The sequence below is a fragment of the Coturnix japonica genome, chromosome 2 (assembly GCF_054131305.1).
Source record: "Coturnix japonica strain WE chromosome 2, WE-NBRP24, whole genome shotgun sequence".
In the NCBI taxonomy this organism is placed as follows: domain Eukaryota; kingdom Metazoa; phylum Chordata; class Aves; order Galliformes; family Phasianidae; genus Coturnix; species Coturnix japonica.
Window position 1 is genome coordinate 57201422 of NC_140664.1, and position 24477 is coordinate 57225898.

General features: G+C 38.1%; 2 protein-coding genes across 2 annotated transcripts; both read left to right on the forward strand.

Annotated features, from left to right (window-relative positions):
* Positions 1 to 2844: 2844 nt before the first annotated feature.
* On the forward strand, positions 2845 to 5724 carry LOC146761826 (uncharacterized). Its single transcript, XM_085537607.1, has one exon. It carries the CDS (start codon positions 2908 to 2910, stop codon positions 5044 to 5046), a length of 2139 nt encoding a protein of 712 aa, XP_085393733.1. The 5' UTR covers positions 2845 to 2907; the 3' UTR covers positions 5047 to 5724.
* A 12356-nt stretch (positions 5725 to 18080) lies between these two features.
* On the forward strand, positions 18081 to 21158 carry LOC146761827 (uncharacterized). Its single transcript, XM_085539846.1, has one exon. The coding sequence runs from the start codon at positions 18253 to 18255 to the stop codon at positions 20389 to 20391; it is 2139 nt and encodes a 712-aa protein (XP_085395972.1). The 5' UTR covers positions 18081 to 18252; the 3' UTR covers positions 20392 to 21158.
* The last annotated feature ends 3319 nt before the right edge of the window (positions 21159 to 24477 follow it).

The window sequence follows — 24477 nt, forward strand, 5'->3', positions numbered from 1 at the left end:
TGACAGATTTTAGAAGTAGGTCACATGAATATCAATACTTATCCCTGAAATGAAATGTACACTCTTAGGTATCTCTTTTCATCGTTGCAAAACTATGGTTTTCTTCCCAAACTAATGCTTTTCATCACTACAAATAGCAATTTCTCCCTAAATTGCTGGTTTTCATCCCCAAAAGAAGACACATTCTCTTTAAAATGATGCTTTGTAACAAATGATGACTCACTGATTCCAGAATATCTGTCTTCTCCTACAAAATAATGACATTAACATAAGAATTATCCATTTCTTGCAAATTTCCGATGTATTTCACACTAATATCAAGAATTACACCAGAAAAAAATGTGTTCTCTCTTAGGTATCACTCTTGAATCTTGCAAAAATCTCATTTTCTTACCAATACAAAGCTTTTCATCATTACAAGTAGCATTTTTTACCAGAAAAATTGGTTTTCATCCCCAATAGAAATCGTTTTCACTGCAAATGTTCCCCTGTAGCAACATATGACACACTGTTATTGGAATACCTCTTTCCCTCTTCAAAATAAGGACATTTCCAACAGAAATATCCATTTCTGACAGATTTTAGAAGTAGGTCACATGAATATCAATACTTATCCCTGAAATGAAAAGTACACTCTTAGGTATCACTCTTCATCCTTGCAAAACTGTGGTTTTCTTCCCAAACTAATGCTTTTCATCCCTACAAATAGCAATTTCTCCCTAAATTACTGGTTTTCATCCCCAAAAGAAGACACATTCTCTTTAAAATGATGCTTTGTAACAAATGATGACTCACTGATTCCAGAATATCTGTCTTCCCCTACAAAATAATGACTTTAGCATAAGAATTATCCATTTCAGACAAATTTCCGATGTATTTCACACTAATATCAAGACTTACACCAGAAAAAAACGTGTTCTCTCTTAGGTATCACTCTTGAATCTTGCAAAAAATTCATTTTCTTAGCAATACAAAGCTTGCCATCATTACAAGTAGCATTTTCTACCTAAAAAATTGGTTTTCATTCTCAATAGAAATCGTTTTCTCTACAAATGGTCCCCTGTAGCAACATATGAAACACTCTTACTGGAATACCTCTTTCCCTCTTCAAAATAAGACATTTCCAACAGAAATATCGATTTCTGACAAATTTTAGAAGAATGGCACACAAATATCAGTACCTATTCCAGAAATAAAAAGTTCTCTCCTAAGAATCATTGTTATCCTTGCAAAAACATGGTTTTCTCACCAAAATTATGCTTTTTATCCCTTTAAAATAGCGTTGTCTCCCAGAAATGCTGGTTTTCATCCCCAGAAGAAGACATTTTCTCTACAAAATGAAGCTTTGTAGCAAAATAGGACACATTGCTTCCAGAATACCTTTTCTCTTCTACCAATTGAGGACATTACTAACAGAAACACCTTTTCTCCTCTACAAAATAAGGACATTTCCAACAGATATATCCTTTTCTGACAGATTTTAGAAAAATTTCACAGGAATATCAATACTTATACCAGAAATAAAAAGGTCTCTCTTAGGTATCACTCTTTACCCTTGCAAAAATATGCTTTTCTTACCAAAATAATGTTTTTCATCTCTACAAACAGCATTTTCTAGACATAAAGGTGGTTTTCATCACCAAAAGAAATCGTTTTCTCTTCAAAATTAGCGTTTGTAGCCAAATATGACACATTGTTTCCAGAATAACTCTTTTCATCTAAAAAAGAATGACATTTCCAACAGATACATCCTTTTCTGACAGATTTTAGAAAAATTTCACATTAATATCAATACTTATACCAGAAATAAAAAGGTCTCTCTTAGCTATCACTCTTTACCCTTGCAACAATATGCTTTTCTTACCCAAATAATGTTTTTCATGTCTTTAAACAGCATTTTCTAGGCATAAAGGTGGTTTTCATCACCAAAAGAAATCGATTTCTCTTCAAAATTAGCGTTTGTAGCCAAATATGACACATTTTTTCCAGAATAACTCTTTTCATCCAAAAAAGAATGACATTTCCAACAGAAATATCCATTTCTGTCAGATTTTAGAAGTAGGTCACATGAATATCAATACTTATCCCAGAAATGAAATGTACACTGTTGTATTAGGCGTAGTACGACCCTCGGGATGTAACGTGATAGGCCTTCCCCTGCTGGGTCATGCATATGTATAAAAGATAAGGATGAAACTGGATACCTATATAAGGGACCCTCACATTCCAATAAACGCCATTTTACCGCTGACCATATTGGTGTAACAAGCAGCTGTGACTTGGTCGGGGCCGTCGATACACATTCACAAAGGGACTTGACTTTCCAGGTTACCAGATCGAGGTAACAATTGGTGCCCCGTGTGAGGCAAAGTCCTGGAGGTGAGTGTGCGACGGCTAAAACCGCGCTGACGGACGCGGTATCCACGGTTCGAGCCCGTGGAAGCACTCTCGGTGGGGTGCAAAGGGGAATGCAGCGCTGCGCCTATCCTACGGCCGATAGTTCGTAGAAGACCAGGAAGACTTCAGGTCTCTGGGTAAATGGATTCCGTCTTTAGAGTAGTATTGCAACTTTGTAAAACCTATTGTGGTAAGAATGCTCCTTCTAAGAAGGATATTGCCGCTGTTGCCTCTTGCTTGGAGTCGGCGCGGCTTTTACCCTCCCCTGGCGTTTTGCTCGATTCGGGGCGGTGGGACTCTTTCAGTGAGGCCCTGCTCCAGAGAGCCACCCACGAGCATAAAGCGGAAGAATTAAAAACCTGGGGTTTGGTCCTAGGTGCGCTTAAAGCGGCTAGGGAGGAGAAGCAAGTCCAGGCCATTGCGAAAGGGGTCTTTGGTCTGGATTCCGGGACGTCTGGGGTCTCGGGGGGTGCGGGGGATCTGCTTTCTTGCAGTGACTCCGGATCCAAGATGGCGTCGGCCACGCCGGCTGATTCCAAGATGGCCATGGCCGCGCTCGAAACAACTCCGGAAAAGAAGGCGGAAGCTGAGTCATCGAAGGAGGCGCCACCATCATATCCCCGCCTTTACCCCTCTTTGCAGAGCTTTCACTCACCCGAAGGGGGCGGTTCTTGTCCGGAGGGGGGAGGGTTTATGGAGGCGGCGCGCCGTGGAGGCGTGGGCTCGCCCTCATACCCGCCCCCCTCAGAGGAGGGATCGTGTTCCAAAAAGGGGGAGGAACGGAAGGCTTTGCCCAGCCCCACAGTATCGGGTTCGCCTCCATGGAGGGAGGAGTTGTGGGGGGAGCAAGAGTTATCACGCAGGCCCACTAATTGGGCTGACATCCAGGAATCAATGCGTGAGTCGGGACTCAAGGAGCGAGATCATGCAGTGTTCCCGATTGTCGTCAGACAGGAGGGACCGGTTTGGGTACCTTTGGAAGCAAAAGCAGTTACTCGGTTTGCAGAAGCGATTGAGAAAAAGGGGCTGAGATCTCCGATGACACTAAGTGCTTTTGAGGCACTCATTGCCCCAGGTCCCCTACTCCCGTATGACATTGAGAGTCTAATGAGAGTCGTTCTCGAGCCAGTTCAGTTTACTTTGTGGAGGGAGGAGTGGATGATACAACTTAAAGCTATTGTAGCTGAGGCTGGACGTGATGCTCAACACCCTGCTAGTGGGAGGGAGGGGGAACCGAGAACTGATATAATGAGGCTTTCGGGAGTAACTGCGGAAATGGCTGGGTCCCCAGAGAGACAGCTTAGGCTCCTGCGCCCAGGGGAATTGCTTTCCACTACAGGGGCGGCTGCTACTGCATTTAGAAACTTTATAAGAAAGGCAGAGCCTGCAGCCCCGTGGTCAGAGATTGCTCAGGGTCCCTCAGAGTCATTCTCTGATTTTGCTAATCGATTGATACGAGCAGTAGAAGGATCAGATCTACCTAAGGACGCGCAAGCTTCTGTTTTAAAGGATTGCCTGAAGCAGAAGGCTCACAAAAATGTTAGGGACATCATTCGAGCTGCCCCTGACGATCTTGAGACTCCGGGTGAAATTATTAAGTATGTTCTGGACAAACAACAGACAACACCGCTGTCTAATGAGGGTGTGCCTAACACTGAGATCGCTTTCTTGCTGGAGGAGGCTCTGGTCTCCCGATCTGCATCTGTGGCCATTCTTCATGTCCGCAGTCATTCGGAGGTTCCAGGGTTCTTTACAGCTGGAAATGCGGTGGCTGACCGGGTAGCAGGTGGACAGGTGCTTACACTTCAAAAGGCACGTGACTTACACTCCTCTCTGCACATTGGAGCACGAGCTTTGTCACGAGCATGTTCCATTCCTCTATCCGCAGCTCGAGAAGTGGTTCAAACATGCCCGCACTGTAATTCAGCACCTGCGTTGGGGGCGGGAGTTAACCCTCGGGGGCTCTCTCCTCTAGATATCTGGCAGACTGACTTCACTTTAGAACAACGTATGGCTCCAAAGCAATGGTTGGCGGTCACCGTGGACACATCATCGACGATCATCATTGCCACCCAACACACGCGTGCTAACTCTCCTGCTGCTCAGCAACATTGGGCCACTGCCATCGCGGTCCTGGGGGTGCCGCGACACATCAAAACAGACAATGGCTCGTGTTTCATCTCGCGGTCTACACAAGATTGGCTTGAACGGTGGGGAATATCTCACTCTACAGGCATCCCTGGGAATTCCCAGGGACAAGCAATTGTGGAGAGGGCCAACCGCCTCCTGAAGGATAAGATACGTGTCCTTGGGGAGGGGGAGGGTCACAGAGGTAGGATCCCAATAGCCCAACAGGCAGAAGTATTGGCCCGAGCACTTTATGCAATCAATCATTTTGAACGAGGAGAGAGTAAGCACACCCCAATACAGAAACACTGGCAACCAAGAATCATTGACGAGGGGCCACCAGTAAAGATAAGATGGGATGATGGTACCTGGGAATCAGGGTGGTCTGTTTTAGTTTGGGGCAGAGGTTATGCTGCAGTAAAGGACAGAGAATCGGGAAAAATTTTATGGGTTCCGTCGAGAAAAATAAAACCTGATACAGCGATCGCCCAAAAGGATGTTCTGGGAGAAACAGAAAACTAATCGAAAAACTGAGTACTTTCCTTCTAGGTACGGTTGGTGGGAGCCCGCCAGCTGCATCCGTGAAACGACCCCACAGGAAAAAGAAAAGGGACGAATGAAGAACAGCTGTCAGTACTCACGAGAAGGACATCTGTTACATTATTGACTGTGTGCCTTTGTGTGATTGTTATAAGGGGATGAGGTTCGTTTGTGGGGTTCTACAGCCAGATTTTTTTGCATTTATTTTAGCTCTAGGAGTAGTTGTAGTCTATGCTTTTAGAGAAATTGAGAGGCTGGTATGCTGGCATGCTGGTCTGTTAAGCTAATGCCACCACAGTGTTCCTATCATTTTAGTCTTTTAGTTTTAAGAATTTGTTTACCTTGTTTGTTTCAATGTATTCAGGGTTGTTTACAGCGCATGATAATGAGCTGCATAAGCCCAAGATGCCTTGAAAATACTAACTAAAGAACCACTAACATTATTATACACTGCACCACATACCTTTGCATGTTTACGTCACTTTTTAAATAACTCACCACAAAATTTATATATGAAAACTAACACTTTTATATGTTAGGGATAGTTTTAGCGGTCGCGTGTTACGGGTCTTGGTTTTATTGGGCATGGGGAAGGGGAGATGTTGTATTAGGCGAAGTACGACCCTCGGGATGTAACGTGATAGGCCTTCCCCTGCTGGGTCATGCAAATGTATAAAAGATAAGGATGAAACTGGATACATATATAAGGGACCCTCACATTCCAATAAATGCCATTTTACCGCTGACCATATTGGTGTAACAAGCAGCTGTGACTTGGTCGGGGCCGTCGATACACATTCACAAAGGGACTTGACTTTCCAGGTTACCAGATCGAGGTAACAGTACACTCTTAGGTATCACTCTTCATCCTTGCAAAACTATGGTTTTCTTCCCAAACTAATGCTTTTCATCCCTACAAATAGCAATTTCTCCCTAAATTACTGGTTTTCATCCCCAAAAGAAGACACATTCTCTTTAAAATGATGCTTTGTAACAAATTATGACCCACTGATTCCAGAATATCTCTCTTCCCCTACAAAATAAAGACATTAACATAAGAATTATCCATTTCTGGCAAATTTCCGATGTATTTCACACTAATATCAAGACTTACACCAGAGAAAAATGTGTTCTCTCTTAGGTATCACTCTTGAATCTTGCAAAAAATTCATTTTCTTACCAATACAAAGCTTTTCATCATTACAAGTAGCATTTTCTACCCAAAAAAGTGGTTTTCATCCCCAATAGAAATCGTTTTCTCTACAAATGGTCCCGTGTAGCAACATATGAAACACTGTTATTGGAATACCTCTTTCCCTCTTCAAAATAAGGACATTTCCAACAGAAATATCGATTTCTGACAAATTTTAGAAGAATGGCACACAAATATCAGTACCTATCCCAGAAATAAAAAGTTCTCTCCTAAGAATCATTCTTCATCCTTGCAAAAACATGGTTTTCTCACCGAAATTATGCTTTTTATCCCTTTAAAATAGCGTTGTTTCCCAGAAATACTGGTTTTCATCCCCAGAAGAAGACATTTTCTCTACAAAATGAAGCTTTGTAGCAAAATAGGACACATTGCTTCCAGAATACCTTTTCTCTTCTACAAATTGAGGACATTACTAACAGAAACACCTTTTCTCCTCTACAAAATAAGGACATTTCCAACAGATATATCCTTTTCTGACAGATTTTAGAAAAATTTCACAGGAATATCAATACTTATACCAGAAATAAAAAGGTCTCTCTTAGGTATCACTCTTTACCCTTGCAAAAATACGGTTTTCTTACCAAAATAATGTTTTTCATCTCTACAAACAGCATTTTCTAAACATAAAGGTGGTTTTCATCACCAAAAGAAATCGATTTCTCTTCAAAATTAGCGTTTGTAGCCAAATATGACACATTGTTTCCAGAATAACTCTTTTCATCTAAAAAAGAATGACATTTCCAACAGAAATATCCATTTCTGACAGATTTTTGAAGTAGGTCACATGAATATCAATACTTATCCCTGAAATGAAAAGTACACTCTTAGGTATCACTCTTCATCCTTGCAAAACTATGGTTTTCTTCCCAAACTAATGCTTTTCATCCCTACAAATAGCAATTTCTCCCTAAATTACTGGTTTTCATCCCCAAAAGAAGACACATTCTCTTTAAAATGATGCTTTGTAACAAATGATGACTCACTGATTCCAGAATATCTCTCTTCCCCTAGAAAATAATGACATTAACATAAGAATTATCCATTTCTGGTAAATTTCCGATGTATTTCACACTAATATCAAGACTTACACCAGAAAAAAATGTGTTCTCTCTTAGGTATCACTCTTGAATCTTGCAAAAAATTCATTTTGTTACCAATACAAAGCTTGTCATCATTACAAGTAGCATTTTCTACCCAATAAAGTGGTTTTCATCCCCATTAGAAATCGTTTTCTCCACAAATGGTCGCTTGTAGCAACATATGAAACACTCTTATTGGAATACCTCTTTCCCTCTTCAAAATAAGGACATTTCCAACAGAAATATCGATTTCTGACAAATTTTAGAAGAATGGCACACAAATATCAGTACCTATCCCAGAAATAAAAAGTTCTCTATTAAGAATAATTCTTTATCCTTGCAAAAACATGGTTTTCTCACCAAAATTATGCTTTTTATCCCTTTAAAATAGCGTTGTTTCCCAGAAATACTGGTTTTCATCCCCAGAAGAAGACATTTTCTCTACAAAATGAAGCTTTGTAGCAAAATAGGACACATTGCTTCCAGAATACCTTTTCTCTTCTACAAATTGAGGACATTACTAACAGAAACACCTTTTCTCCTCTACAAAATAAGGACATTTCCAACAGATATAACCTTTTCTGACAGAGTTTAGAAAAATTTCACAGGAATATCAATACTTATACCAGAAATAAAAAGGTCTCTCTTAGGTATCACTCTTTACCCTTGCAAAAATATGGTTTCCTTACCAAAATAATGTTTTTCATCTCTACAAACAGCATTTTCTAAACATAAAGGTGGTTTTCATCACCAAAAGAAATCGTTTTCTCTTCAAAATTAGCGTTTGTAGCCAAATATGACACATTGTTTCCAGAATAACTCTTTTCATCTAATAAAGAATGACATTTCCAACAGAAATATCCATTTCTGACAGATTTTAGAAGTAGGTCACAAGAATATCAATACTTATCCCAGAACTGAAAAGTACACTCTTAGGTATCACTCTTCATCCTTGCAAAACTATGGTTTTCTTCCCAAACTAATGCTTTTCATCCCTACAAATAGCAATTTTTCCCTAAATTACTGGTTTTCATCCCCAAAAGAAGACACATTCACTTTAAAATGATGCTTTGTAACAAATTATGACCCACTGATTCCAGAATATCTCTCTTCCCCTACAAAATAAAGACATTAACATAAGAATTATCCATTTCTGGCAAATTTCCGATGTATTTCACACTAATATCAAGACTTACACCAGAAAAAAATGTGTTCTCTCTTAGGTATCACTCTTGAATCTTGCAAAATATTCATTTTCTTACCAATACAAAGCTTGCCATCATTACAAGTAGCATTTTTTACCAGAAAAATTGGTTTTCATCCCCAATAGAAATCGTTTTCTCTACAAATGGTCCCGTGTAGCAACATATGAAACACTCTTATTGGAATACCTCTTTCCCTCTTCAAAATAAGGCCATTTCCAACAGAAATATCAATTTCTGACAAATCTTAGAAGAATGGCACACAAATATCAGTACCTATCCCAGAAATAAAAAGTTCTCTCCTAAGAATCATTCTTTATCCTTGCAAAAACATGGTTTTCTCACCAAAATTATGCTTTTTATCCCTTTAAAATAGCGTTGTTTCCCAGAAATACTGGTTTTCATCCCCAGAAGAAGACATTTTCTCTACAAAATGAAGCTTTGTAGCAAAATAGGACACATTGCTTCCAGAATACCTTTTCTCTTCTACAAATTGAGGACATTACTAACAGAAACACCTTTTCTCCTCTACAAAATAAGGACATTTCCAACAGATATATCCTTTTCTGACAGATTTTAGAAAAATTTCACAGGAATATCAATACTTATACCAGAAATAAAAAGGTCTCTCTTAGGTATCACTCTTTACCCTTGCAAAAATATGCTTTTCTTACCCAAATAATGTTTTTCATCTCTACAAACAGCATTTTCTAGACATGAAGGTGGTTTTCATCACCAAAAGAAATCGATTTCTCTTCAAAATTAGCGTTTGTAGCCAAATATGTCACATTGTTTCCAGAATAACTCTTTTCATCTAAAAAAGAATGACATTTCCAACAGAAATATCCATTTCTGACACATTTTAGAAGTAGGTCACATGAATATCACTACTTATCCCAGAAATGAAAAGTACACTCTTAGGTATGACTCTTCATCCTTGCAAAACTATGGTTTTCTTCCCAAACTAATGCTTTTCATCCCTACAAATAGCAATTTCTCCCTAAATTACTGGTTTTCATCCCCAAAAGAAGACACATTCTCTTTAAAATGATGCTTTGTAACAAATGATGACTCACTGATTCCAGAATATCTCTCTTCCACTACAAAATAATGACATTAACATAAGAATTATCCATTTCTGGCAAATTTCCGATGTATTTCACACTAATATCAAGACTTACACCAGAAATAAATGTGTCCTAAATTAGGTATCACTCTTGAATCTTGCAAAAAATTCATTTTCTTACCAATACAAAGCTTGTCATCATTACAAGTAGCATTTTCTACCCAAAAAAGTGGTTTTCATCCCCAATAGAAATCGTTTTCTCTACAAATGGTCCCCTGCAGTAACATATGAAACACTCTTATTGGAATACCTTTTTCCCTCTTCAAAATAAGGACATTTCCAACAGAAGTATCAATTTCTGACAAATCTTAGAAGAATGGCACACAAATATCAGTACCTATCCCAGAAATAAAAAGTTCTCTCCTAAGAATCATTCTTCATCCTTGCAAAAACATGGTTTTCTCACCGAAATTATGCTTTTTATCCCTTTAAAATAGCGTTGTTTCCCAGAAATACTGGTTTTCATCCCCAGAAGAAGACATTTTCTCTACAAAATGAAGCTTTGTAGCAAAATAGGACACATTGCTTCCAGAATACCTTTTCTCTTCTACAAATTGAGGACATTACTAACAGAAACACCTTTTCTCCTCTACAAAATAAGGACATTTCCAACAGATATATCCTTTTCTGACAGATTTTAGAAAAATTTCACAGGAATATCAATACTTATACCAGAAATCAAAAGGTCTCTCTTAGGTATCACTCTTTACCCTTGCAAAAATATGCTTTTCTTACCCAAATAATGTTTTTCATCTCTACAAACAGCATTTTCTAGACATAAAGGTTGTTTTCATCAACAAAAGAAATCGATTTCTCTTCAAAATCAGCGTTTGTAGCCAAATATGACACATTGTTTCCAGAATAACTCTTTTCATCTAAAAAAGAATGACATTTCCAACAGAAATATCCATTTCTGACAGATTTTAGAAGTAGGTCACATGAACATCAATACTTATCCCAGAAATGAAAAGTACACTCTTAGGTATCACTCTTCATCCTTGCAAAACTATGGTTTTCTTCCCAAACTAATGCTTTTCATCCCTACAAATAGCAATTTCTCCCTAAATTACTGGTTTTCATCCCCAAAAGAAGACACATTCTCTTTAAAATGATGCTTTGTAACAAATTATGACTCACTGATTCCAAAATATCTCTCTTGACCTACAAAATAATGACATTAACATAAGAATTATCCATTTCTGGCAAATTTCCAATGTATTTCACACTAATATCAAGACTTACACCAGAGAAAAATGTGTTCTCTCTTAGGTATCACTCTTGAATCTTGCAAAAAAATTCATTTTCTTACCAATACAAAGCGTTTCATCATTACAAGTAGCATTTTTTACCAGAAAAATTGGTTTTCATCCCCAATAGAAATCGTTTTCACTACAAATGTTCCCCTGTAGCAACATATGAAACACTCTTATTGGAATACCTCTTTCCCTCTTCAAAATAAGGACATTTCCAACAGAAATATCAATTTCTGACAAATCTTAGAAGAATGGCACACAAATATCAGTACCTATCCCAGAAATAAAAAGTTCTCTCCTAAGAATCATTCTTCATCCTTGCAAAAACATGGTTTTCTCACCGAAATTATGCTTTTTATCCCTTTAAAATAGCGTTGTTTCCCAGAAATACTGGTTTTCATCCCCAGAAGAAGACATTTTCTCTACAAAATGAAGCTTTGTAGCAAAATAGGACACATTGCTTCCAGAATACCTTTTCTCATCTACAAATTGAGGACATTACTAACAGAAACACCTTTTCTCCTCTACAAAATAAGGACATTTCCAACAGATATATCCTTTTCTGACAGATTTTAGAAAAATTTCACAGGAATATCAATACTTATACCAGAAATAAAAAGGTCTCTCTTAGGTATCACTCTTTACCCTTGCAAAAATACGGTTTTCTTACCAAAATAATGTTTTTCATCTCTACAAACAACATTTTCTAAACATAAAGGTGGTTTTCATCACCAAAAGAAATCGATTTCTCTTCAAAATTAGCGTTTGTAGCCAAATATGACACATTGTTTCCAGAATAACTCTTTTCATCTAAAAAAGAATGACATTTCCAACAGAAATATCCATTTCTGACAGATTTTAGAAGTAGGTCACATGAATATCAATACTTATCCCTGAAATGAAAAGTACACTCTTAGGTATCACTCTTCATCCTTGCAAAACTATGGTTTTCTTCCCAAACTAATGCTTTTCATCCCTACAAATAGCAATTTCTCCCTAAATTACTGGTTTTCATCCCCAAAAGAAGACACATTCTCTTTAAAATGATGCTTTGTAACAAATGATGACTCACTGATTCCAGAATATCTCTCTTCCACTACAAAATAATGACATTAACATAAGAATTATCCATTTCTGGTTAATTTCCGATGTATTTCACAGTAATATAAAGAATTACACCAGAAAAAAATGTGTTCTCTCTTAGGTATCACTCTTGAATCTTGCAAAAAATTCATTTTCTTACCAATACAAAGCTTTTCATCATTACAAGTAGCATTTTCTACCCAAAAAAGTGGTTTTCATCCCCAATAGAAATCGTTTTCACTACAAATGTTCCCCTGTAGCAACATATGAAACACTCTTATTGGAATACCTCTTTCCCTCTTCAAAATAAGGACATTTCCAACAGAAATATCAATTTCTGACAAATCTTAGAAGAATGGCACACAAATATCAGTACCTATCCCAGAAATAAAAAGTTCTCTCCTAAGAATCATTCTTCATCCTTGTAAAAACATGGTTTTCTCACCGAAATTATGCTTTTTATCCCTTTAAAATAGCGTTGTTTCCCAGAAATACTGGTTTTCATCCCCAGAAGAAGACATTTTCTCTACAAAATGAAGCTTTGTAGCAAAATAGGACACATTGCATCCAGAATACCTTTTCTCATCTACAAATTGAGGACATTACTAACAGAAACACCTTTTCTCCTCTACAAAATAAGGACATTTCCAACAGATATATCCTTTTCTGACAGATTTTAGAAAAATTTCACAGGAATATCAATACTTATACCAGAAATAAAAAGGTCTCTCTTAGGTATCACTCTTTACCCTTGCAAAAATACGGTTTTCTTACCAAAATAATGTTTTTCATCTCTACAAACAGCATTTTCTAAACATAAAGGTGGTTTTCATCACCAAAAGAAATCGATTTCTCTTCAAAATTAGCGTTTGTAGCCAAATATGACACATTGTTTCCAGAATAACTCTTTTCATCTAAAAAAGAATGACATTTCCAACAGAAATATCCATTTCTGACAGATTTTAGAAGTAGGTCACATGAATATCAATACTTATCCCTGAAATGAAAAGTACACTCTTAGGTATCACTCTTCATCCTTGCAAAACTATGGTTTTCTTCCCAAACTAATGCTTTTCATCCCTACAAATAGCAATTTCTCCCTAAATTACTGGTTTTCATCCCCAAAAGAAGACACATTCTCTTTAAAATGATGCTTTGTAACAAATGATGACTCACTGATTCCAGAATATCTCTCTTCCACTACAAAATAATGACATTAACATAAGAATTATCCATTTCTGGTAAATTTCCGATGTATTTCACACTAATATAAAGAATTACACCAGAAATAAATGTGTCCTAAATTAGGTATCACTCTTGAATCTTGCAAAAAATTCATTTTCTTACCAATACAAAGCTTGTCATCATTACAAGTAGCATTTTCTACACAAAAAAGTGGTTTTCATCCCCAATAGAAATCGTTTTCTCTACAAATGGTCCCCTGCAGGAACATATGAAACACTCTTATTGGAATACCTTTTTCCCTCTTCAAAATAAGGACATTTCCAACAGAAATATCAATTTCTGACAAATTTTAGAAGAATGGCACACAAATATCAGTACCTATCCCAGAAATAAAAAGTTCTCTCCTAGGAATCATACTTCATCCTTGCAAAAACATGGTTTTCTCACCGAAATTATGCTTTTTATCCCTTTAAAATAGCGTTGTTTCCCAGAAATACTGGTTTTCATCCCCAGAAGAAGACATTTTCTCTACAAAATGAAGCTTTGTAGCAAAATAGGACACATTGCTTCCAGAATACCTTTTCTCATCTACAAATTGAGGACATTACTAACAGAAACACCTTTTCTCCTCTACAAAATAAGGACATTTCCAACAGATATATCCTTTTCTGACAGATTTTAGAAAAATTTCACAGGAATATCAATACTTATACCAGAAATAAAAAGGTCTCTCTTAGGTATCACTATTTACCCTTGCAAAAATACGGTTTTCTTACCAAAATAATGTTTTTCATCTCTACAAACAGCATTTTCTAAACATAAAGGTGGTTTTCATCACCAAAAGAAATCGATTTCTCTTCAAAATTAGCGTTTGTAGCCAAATATGACACATTGTTTCCAGAATAACTCTTTTCATCTAAAAAAGAATGACATTTCCAACAGAAATATCCATTTCTGACAGATTTTAGAAGTAGGTCACATGAATATCAATACTTATCCCTGAAATGAAAAGTACACTCTTAGGTATCACTCTTCATCCTTGCAAAACTATGGTTTTCTTCCCAAACTAATGCTTTTCATCCCTACAAATAGCAATTTCTCCCTAAATTTCTGGTTTTCATCCCCAAAAGAAGACACATTCTCTTTAAAATGATGCTTTGTAACAAATGATGACTCACTGATTCCAGAATATCTCTCTTCCACTACAAAATAATGACATTAACATAAGAATTATCCATTTCTGGTAAATTTCCGATGTATTTCACACTAATATAAAGAATTACACCAGAAATAAATGTGTCCTAAATTAGGTATCACTCTTGAATCTTGCAAAAAATTCATTTTCTTACCAATACAAAGCTTGTCATCATTACAAGTAGCATTTTCTACCCAAAAAAGTGGTTTTCATCCCCAATAGAAATCGTTTTCTCTACAAATGGTCCCGTGTAGCAACATATGAAACACTCTTATTGGAATACCTTTTTCCCTCTTCAAAATAAGGACATTTCCAACAGAAATATCAATTTCTGACAAATTTTAGAAGAATGGCACACAAATATCAGTACCTATCCCAGAAATAAAAAGTTCTCTCCTAGGAATCATACTTCATCCTTGCAAAAACATGGTTTTCTCACCGAAATTATGCTTTTTATCCCTTTAAAATAGCGTTGTTTCCCAGAAATACTGGTTTTCATCCCCAGAAGAAGACATTTTCTCTACAAAATGAAGCTTTGTAGCAAAATAGGACACATTGCTTCCAGAATACCTTTTCTCTTCTACAAATTGAGGACATTACTAACAGAAACACCTTTTCTCCTCTACAAAATAAGGACATTTCCAACAGATATATCCTTTTCTGACAGATTTTAGAAAAATTTCACAGGAATATCAATACTTATACCAGAAATAAAAAGGTCTCTCTTAGGTATCACTCTTTACCCTTGCAAAAATATGGTTTCCTTACCAAAATAATGTTTTTCATCTCTACAAACAGCATTTTCTAAACATAAAGGTGGTTTTCATCACCAAAAGAAATCGATTTCTCTACAAAATTAGCGTTTGTAGCCAAATATGACACATTGTTTAAAGAATAACTCTTTTCATCTAAAAAAGAATGACATTTCCAACAGAAATATCCATTTCTGACAGATTTTAGAAGTAGGTCACATGTATATCAATACTTATCCCTGAAATGAAATGTACACTCTTAGGTATCTCTTTTCATCCTTGCAAAACTATGGTTTTCTTCCCAAACTAATGCTTTTCATCACTACAAATAGCAATTTCTCCCTAAATTACTGGTTTTCATCCCCAAAAGAAGACACATTCTCTTTAAAATGATGCTTTGTAACAAATGATGACTCACTGATTCCAGAATATCTGTCTTCTCCTACAAAATAATGATATTAACATAAGAATTATCCATTTCTGGCAAATTTCCGATGTATTTCACACTAATATCAAGAATTACACCAGAAAAAAATGTGTTCTCTCTTAGGTATCACTCTTGAATCTTGCAAAAATCTCATTTTCTTACCAATACAAAGCTTTTCATCATTGCAAGTAGCATTTTTTACCAGAAAAATTGGTTTTCATCCCCAATAGAAATCGTTTTCGCTGCAAATGTTCCCCTGTAGCAACATATGACACACTGTTATTGGAATACCTCTTTCCCTCTTCAAAATAAGGACATTTCCAACAGAAATATCCATTTCTGACAGATTTTAGAAGTAGGTCACATGAATATCAATACTTATCCCTGAAATGAAAAGTACACTCTTAGGTATCACTCTTCATCCTTGCAAAACTGTGGTTTTCTTCCCAAACTAATGCTTTTCATCCCTACAAATAGCAATTTCTCCCTAAATTACTGGTTTTCATCCCCAAAAGAAGACACATTCTCTTTAAAATGATGCTTTGTAACAAATGATGACTCACTGATTCCAGAATCTCTCTTCCCCTACAAAATAATGACATTAACATAAGAATTATCCATTTCAGACAAATTTCCGATGTATTTCACACTAATATCAGGACTTACACAAGAAAATATTTTGTTCTGTCGTAGGTATCAATCTTGAATCTTGCAAAGAATTCATTTTCTTAGCAATACAAAGCTTGCCATCATTACAAGTAGCATTTTCTACCCAAAAAATTGGTTTTCATTCTCAATAGAAATCGTTTTCTCTACAAATGGTCCCCTGTAGCAACATATGAAACACTCTTACTGGAATACCTCTTTCCCTCTTCAAAATAAGGACATTTCCAACAGAAATATCGATTTCTGACAAATTTTAGAAGAATGGCACACAAATATCAGTACCTATTCCAGAAATAAAATTTCTCTCCTAAGAATCATTGTTATCCTTGCAAAAACATGGTTTTCTCACCAAAATTATGCTTTTTATCCCTTTAAAATAGCGTTGTCTCCCAGATATGCTGGTTTTCATCCCCAGAAGAAGACATTTTCTCTACAAAATGAAGCTTTTTAGCAAAATAGGACACATTGCTTCCAGAATACCTTTTCTCTTCTACCAATTGAGGACATTACTAACAGAAACACCTTTTCTCCTCTACAAAATAAGGACATTTCCAACAGATATATCCTTTTCTGACAGATTTTAGAAAAATTTCACAGGAATATCAATACTTATACCAGAAATAAAAAGGTCTCTCTTAGGTAACACTCTTTACCCTTGCAAAAATATGCTTTTCTTACCCAAATAATGTTTTTCATCTCTACAAACAGCATTTTCTAGACATAAATGTGGTTTTCATCACCAAAAGAAATCGTTTTCTCTTCAAAATTAGCGTTTGTAGCCAAATATGACACATTGTTTCCAGAATAACTCTTTTCATCTAAAAAAGAATGACATTTCCAACAGATACATCCTTTTCTGACAGATTTTAGAAAAATTTCACATTAATATCAATACTTATACCAGAAATAAAAAGGTCTCTCTTAGCTATCACTCTTTACCCTTGCAACAATATGCTTTTCTTACCCAAATAATGTTTTTCATGTCTTTAAACAGCATTTTCTAGACATAAAGGTGGTTTTCATCACCAAAAGAAATTGATTTCTCTTCAAAATTAGCGTTTGTAGCCAAATATGACACATTTTTTCCAGAATAACTCTTTTCATCCAAAAAAGAATGACATTTCCAACAGAAATATCCATTTCTGTCAGATTTTAGAAGTAGGTCACATGAATATCAATACTTATCCCAGAAATGAAATGTACACTGTTGTATTAGGCGAAGTACGACCCTCGGGATGTAACGTGATAGGCCTTCCCCTGCTGGGTCATGCATATGTATAAAAGATAAGGATGAAACTGGATACCTATATAAGGGACCCTCACATTCCAATAAACGCCATTTTACCGCTGACCATATTGGTGTAACAAGCAGCTGTGACTTGGTCGGGGCCGTCGATACACATTCACAAAGGGACTTGACTTTCCAGGTTACCAGATCGAGGTAACAATTGGTGCCCCGTGTGAGGCAAAGTCCTGGAGGTGAGTGTGCGACGGCTAAAACCGCGCTGACGGACGCGGTATCCACGGTTCGAGCCCGTGGAAGCACTCTCGGTGGGGTGCAAAGGGGAATGCAGCGCTGCGCCTATCCTACGGCCGATAGTTCGTAGAAGACCAGGAAGACTTCAGGTCTCTGGGTAAATGGATTCCGTCTTTAGAGTAGTATTGCAACTTTGTAAAACCTATTGTGGTAAGAATGCTCCTTCTAAGAAGGATATTGCCGCTGTTGCCTCTTGCTTGGAGTCGGCGCGGCTTTTACCCTCCCCTGGCGTTTTGCTCGATTCGGGGCGGTGGGACTCTTTCAGTGAGGCCCTGCTCCAGAGAGCCACCCACGAGCATAAAGCGGAAGAATTAAAAACCTGGGGTTTGGTCCTAGGTGCGCTTAAAGCGGCTAGGGAGGAGAAGCAAGTCCAGGCCATCGCGAAAGGGGTCTTTGGTCTGGATTCCGGGACGTCCGGGGTCTCGGGGGGTGCGGGGGATCTGCTTTCTTGCAGTGACTCCGGATCCAAGATGGCGTCGGCCACGCCGGCTGATTCCAAGATGGCCATGGCCGCGCTCGAAACAACTCCGGAAAAGAAGGCGGAAGCTGAGTCATCGAAGGAGGCGCCACCATCATATCCCCGCCTTTACCCCTCTTTGCAGAGCTTTCACTCACCCGAAGGGGGCGGTTCTTGTCCGGAGGGGGGAGGGTTTATGGAGGCGGCGCGCCGTGGAGGCGTGGGCTCGCCCTCATACCCGCCCCCCTCAGAGGAGGGATCGTGTTCCAAAAAGGGGGAGGAACGGAAGGCTTTGCCCAGCCCCACAGTATCGGGTTCGCCTCCATGGAGGGAGGAGTTGTGGGGGGAGCAAGAGTTATCACGCAGGCCCACTAATTGGGCTGACATCCAGGAATCAATGCGTGAGTCGGGACTCAAGGAGCGAGATCATGCAGTGTTCCCGATTGTCGTCAGACAGGAGGGACCGGTTTGGGTACCTTTGGAAGCAAAAGCAGTTACTCGGTTTGCAGAAGCGATTGAGAAAAAGGGGCTGAGATCTCCGATGACACTAAGTGCTTTTGAGGCACTCATTGCCCCAGGTCCCCTACTCCCGTATGACATTGAGAGTCTAATGAGAGTCGTTCTCAAGCCAGTTCAGTTTACTTTGTGGAGGGAGGAGTGGATGATACAACTTAAAGCTATTGTAGCTGAGGCTGGACGTGATGCTCAACACCCTGCTAGTGGGAGGGAGGGGGAACCGAGAACTGATATAATGAGGCTTTCGGGAGTAACTGCGGAAATGGCTGGGTCCCCAGAGAGACAGCTTAGGCTCCTGCGCCCAGGGGAATTGCTTTCCACTACAGGGGCGGCTGCTACTGCCTTTAGAAACTTTATAAGAAAGGCAGAGCCTGCAGCCCCGTGGTCAGAGATTGCTCAGGGTCCCTCAGAGTCATTCTCTGATTTTGCTAATCGATTGATACGAGCAGTAGAAGGATCAGATCTACCTAAGGACGCGCAAGCTTCTGTTTTAAAGGATTGCCTGAAGCAGAAGGCTCACAAAAATGTTAGGGACATCATTCGAGCTGCCCCTGACGATCTTGAGACTCCGGGTGAAATTATTAAGTATGTTCTGGACAAACAACAGACAACACCGCTGTCTAATGAGGGTGTGCCTAACACTGAGATCGCTTTCTTGCTGGAGGAGGCTCTGGTCTCCCGATCTGCATCTGTGGCCATTCTTCATGTCCGCAGTCATTCGGAGGTTCCAGGGTTCTTTACAGCTGGAAATGCGGTGGCTGACCGGGTAGCAGGTGGACAGGTGCTTACACTTCAAAAGGCACGTGACTTACACTCCTCTCTGCACATTGGAGCACGAGCTTTGTCACGAGCATGTTCCATTCCTCTATCCGCAGCTCGAGAAGTGGTTCAAACATGCCCGCACTGTAATTCAGCACCTGCGTTGGGGGCGGGAGTTAACCCTCGGGGGCTCTCTCCTCTAGATATCTGGCAGACTGACTTCACTTTAGAACAACGTATGGCTCCAAAGCAATGGTTGGCGGTCACCGTGGACACATCATCGACGATCATCATTGCCACCCAACACACGCGTGCTAACTCTCCTGCTGCTCAGCAACATTGGGCCACTGCCATCGCGGTCCTGGGGGTGCCGCGACACATCAAAACAGACAATGGCTCGTGTTTCATCTCGCGGTCTACACAAGATTGGCTTGAACGGTGGGGAATATCTCACTCTACAGGCATCCCTGGGAATTCCCAGGGACAAGCAATTGTGGAGAGGGCCAACCGCCTCCTGAAGGATAAGATACGTGTCCTTGGGGAGGGGGAGGGTCACAGAGGTAGGATCCCAATAGCCCAACAGGCAGAAGTATTGGCCCGAGCACTTTATGCAATCAATCATTTTGAACGAGGAGAGAGTAAGCACACCCCAATACAGAAACACTGGCAACCAAGAATCATTGACGAGGGGCCACCAGTAAAGATAAGATGGGATGATGGTACCTGGGAATCAGGGTGGTCTGTTTTAGTTTGGGGCAGAGGTTATGCTGCAGTAAAGGACAGAGAATCGGGAAAAATTTTATGGGTTCCGTCGAGAAAAATAAAACCTGATACAGCGATCGCCCAAAAGGATGTTCTGGGAGAAACAGAAAACTAATCGAAAAACTGAGTACTTTCCTTCTAGGTACGGTTGGTGGGAGCCCGCCAGCTGCATCCGTGAAACGACCCCACAGGAAAAAGAAAAGGGACGAATGAAGAACAGCTGTCAGTACTCACGAGAAGGACATCTGTTACATTATTGACTGTGTGCCTTTGTGTGATTGTTATAAGGGGATGAGGTTCGTTTGTGGGGTTCTACAGCCAGATTTTTTTGCATTTATTTTAGCTCTAGGAGTAGTTGTAGTCTATGCTTTTAGAGAAATTGAGAGGCTGGTATGCTGGCATGCTGGTCTGTTAAGCTAATGCCACCACAGTGTTCCTATCATTTTAGTCTTTTAGTTTTAAGAATTTGTTTACCTTGTTTGTTTCAATGTATTCAGGGTTGTTTACAGCGCATGATAATGAGCTGCATAAGCCCAAGATGCCTTGAAAATACTAACTAAAGAACCACTAACATTATTATACACTGCACCACATACCTTTGCATGTTTACGTCACTTTTTAAATAACTCACCACAAAATTTATATATGAAAACTAACACTTTTATATGTTAGGGATAGTTTTAGCGGTCGCGTGTTACGGGTCTTGGTTTTATTGGGCATGGGGAAGGGGAGATGTTGTATTAGGCGAAGTACGACCCTCGGGATGTAACGTGATAGGCCTTCCCCTGCTGGGTCATGCATATGTATAAAAGATAAGGATGAAACTGGATACCTATATAAGGGACCCTCACATTCCAATAAATGCCATTTTACCGCTGACCATATTGGTGTAACAAGCAGCTGTGACTTGGTCGGGGCCGTCGATACACATTCACAAAGGGACTTGACTTTCCAGGTTACCAGATCGAGGTAACAGTACACTCTTAGGTATCACTCTTCATCCTTGCAAAACTATGGTTTTCTTCCCAAACTAATGCTTTTCATCCCTACAAATAGCAATTTCTCCCTAAATTACTGGTTTTCATCCCCAAAAGAAGACACATTCTCTTTAAAATGATGCTTTGTAACAAATTATGACCCACTGATTCCAGAATATCTCTCTTCCCCTACAAAATAAAGACATTAACATAAGAATTATCCATTTCTGGCAAATTTCCGATGTATTTCACACTAATATCAAGACTTACACCAGAAAAAAATGTGTTCTCTCTTAGGTATCACTCTTGAATCTTGCAAAAAATTCATTTTCTTACCAATACAAAGCTTGTCATCATTACAAGTAGCATTTTCTACCCAAAAAAGTGGTTTTCATCCCCAATAGAAATCGTTTTCTCTACAAATGGTCCCGTGTAGCAACATATGAAACACTCTTATTGGAATACCTCTTTCCCTCTTCAAAATAAGGACATTTCCAACAGAAATATCGATTTCTGACAAATTTTAGAAGAATGGCACACAAATATCAGTACCTATCCCAGAAATAAAAAGTTCTCTCCTAAGAATCATTCTTCATCCTTGCAAAAACATGGTTTTCTCACCGAAATTATGCTTTTTATCCCTTTAAAATAGCGTTGTTTCCCAGAAATACTGGTTTTCATCCCCAGAAGAAGACATTTTCTCTACAAAATGAAGCTTTGTAGCAAAATAGGACACATTGCTTCCAGAATACCTTTTCTCTTCTACAAATTGAGGACATTACTAACAGAAACACCTTTTCTCCTCTACAAAATAAGGACATTTCCAACAGATATATCCTTTTCTGACAGATTTTAGAAAAATTTCACAGGAATATCAATACTTATACCAGAAATCAAAAGGTCTCTCTTAGGTATCACTCTTTACCCTTGCTTAAATACGGTTTTCTTACCAAAATAATGTTTTTCATCTCTACAAACAGCATTTTCTAAACATAAAGGTGGTTTTCATCACCAAAAGAAATCGATTTCTCTTCAAAATTAGCGTTTGTAGCCAAATATGACACATTGTTTCCAGAATAACTCTTTTCATCTAAAAAAGAATGACATTTCCAACAGAAATATCCATTTCTGACAGATTTTAGAAGTAGGTCACATGAATATCAATACTTATCCCAGAAATGAAAAGTACACTCTTAGGTATCACTCTTCATCCTTGCAAAACTATGGTTTTCTTCCCAAACTAATGCTTTTCATCCCTACAAATAGCAATTTCTCCCTAAATTTCTGGTTTTCATCCCCAAAAGAAGACACATTCTCTTTAAAATGATGCTTTGTAACAAATGATGACTCACTGATTCCAGAATATCTCTCTTCCACTACAAAATAATGACATTAACATAAGAATTATCCATTTCTGGCAAATTTCCGATGTATTTCACACTAATATCAAGACTTACACCAGAAATAAATGTGTCCTAAATTAGGTATCACTCTTGAATCTTGCAAAAAATTAATTTTCTTACCAATACAAAGCTTGTCATCATTACAAGTAGCATTTTCTACCCAAAAAAGTGGTTTTCATCCCCAATAGAAATCGTTTTCTCTACAAATGGTCCCCTGCAGTAACATATGAAACACTCTTATTGGAATACCTCTTTCCCTCTTCAAAATAAGGACATTTCCAACAGAAATATCAATTTCTGACAAATCTTAGAAGAATGGCACACAAATATCAGTACCTATCCCAGAAATAAAAAGTTCTCCCCTAAGAATCATTCTTCATCCTTGCAAAAACATGGTTTTCTCACCGAAATTATGCTTTTTATCCCTTTAAAATAGCGTTGTTTCCCAGAAATACTGGTTTTCATCCCCAGAAGAAGACATTTTCTCTACAAAATGAAGCTTTGTAGCAAAATAGGACACATTGCTTCCAGAATACCTTTTCTCTTCTACCAATTGAGGACATTACTAACAGAAACACCTTTTCTCCTCTACAAAATAAGGACATTTCCAACAGATATATCCTTTTCTGACAGATTTTAGAAAAATTTCACAGGAATATCAATACTTATACCAGAAATAAAAAGGTCTCTCTTAGGTATCACTCTTTACCCTTGCAAAAATATGCTTTTCTTACCCAAATAATGTTTTTCATCTCTACAAACAGCATTTTCTAGACATAAAGGTTGTTTTCATCAACAAAAGAAATCGATTTCTCTTCAAAATCAGCGTTTGTAGCCAAATATGACACATTGTTTCCAGAATAACTCTTTTCATCTAAAAAAGAATGACATTTCCAACAGAAATATCCATTTCTGACAGATTTTAGAAGTAGGTCACATGAACATCAATACTTATCCCAGAAATGAAATGTACACTCTTAGGTATCACTCTTCATCCTTGCAAAACTATGGTTTTCTTCCAAAACTAATGCTTTTCATCCCTACAAATAGCAATTTCTCCCTAAATTACTGGTTTTCATCCCCAAAAGAAGACACATTCTCTTTAAAATGATGCTTTCTAACAAATTATGACTCACTGATTCCAAAATATCTCTCTTGACCTACAAAATAATGACATTAACATAAGAATTATCCATTTCTGGCAAATTTCCAATGTATTTCACACTAATATCAAGACTTACACCAGAGAAAAATGTGTTCTCTCTTAGGTATCACTCTTGAATCTTGCAAAAAATTCATTTTCTTACCAACACAAAGCTTTTCATCATTACAAGTAGCATTTTTTACCAGAAAAATTGGTTTTCATCCCCAATAGAAATCGTTTTCACTACAAATGTTCCCCTGTAGCAACATATGACACACTGTTATTGGAATACCTCTTTCCCTCTTCAAAATAAGGACATTTCCAACAGAAATATCGATTTCTGACAAATCTTAGAAGAATGGCACACAAATATCAGTACCTATCCCAGAAATAAAAAGTTCTCTCCTAAGAATCATTCTTCATCCTTGCAAAAACATGGTTTTCTCACCGAAATTATGCTTTTTATCCCTTTAAAATAGCGTTGTTTCCCAGAAATACTGGTTTTCATCCCCAGAAGAAGACATTTTCTCTACAAAATGAAGCTTTGTAGCAAAATAGGACACATTGCTTCCAGAATACCTTTTCTCTTCTACAAATTGAGGACATTACTAACAGAAACACCTTTTCTCCTCTACAAAATAAGGACATTTCCAACAGATATATCCTTTTCTGACAGA

Excerpts from the sequence above, each read along its gene's own strand:
- LOC146761827 (XM_085539846.1), top strand. The coding sequence starts at position 18,253 with ATGGCGTCGGCCACGCCGGCTGATTCCAAGATGGCCATGGCCGCGCTC.
- LOC146761826 (XM_085537607.1), top strand. The coding sequence starts at position 2,908 with ATGGCGTCGGCCACGCCGGCTGATTCCAAGATGGCCATGGCCGCGCTC.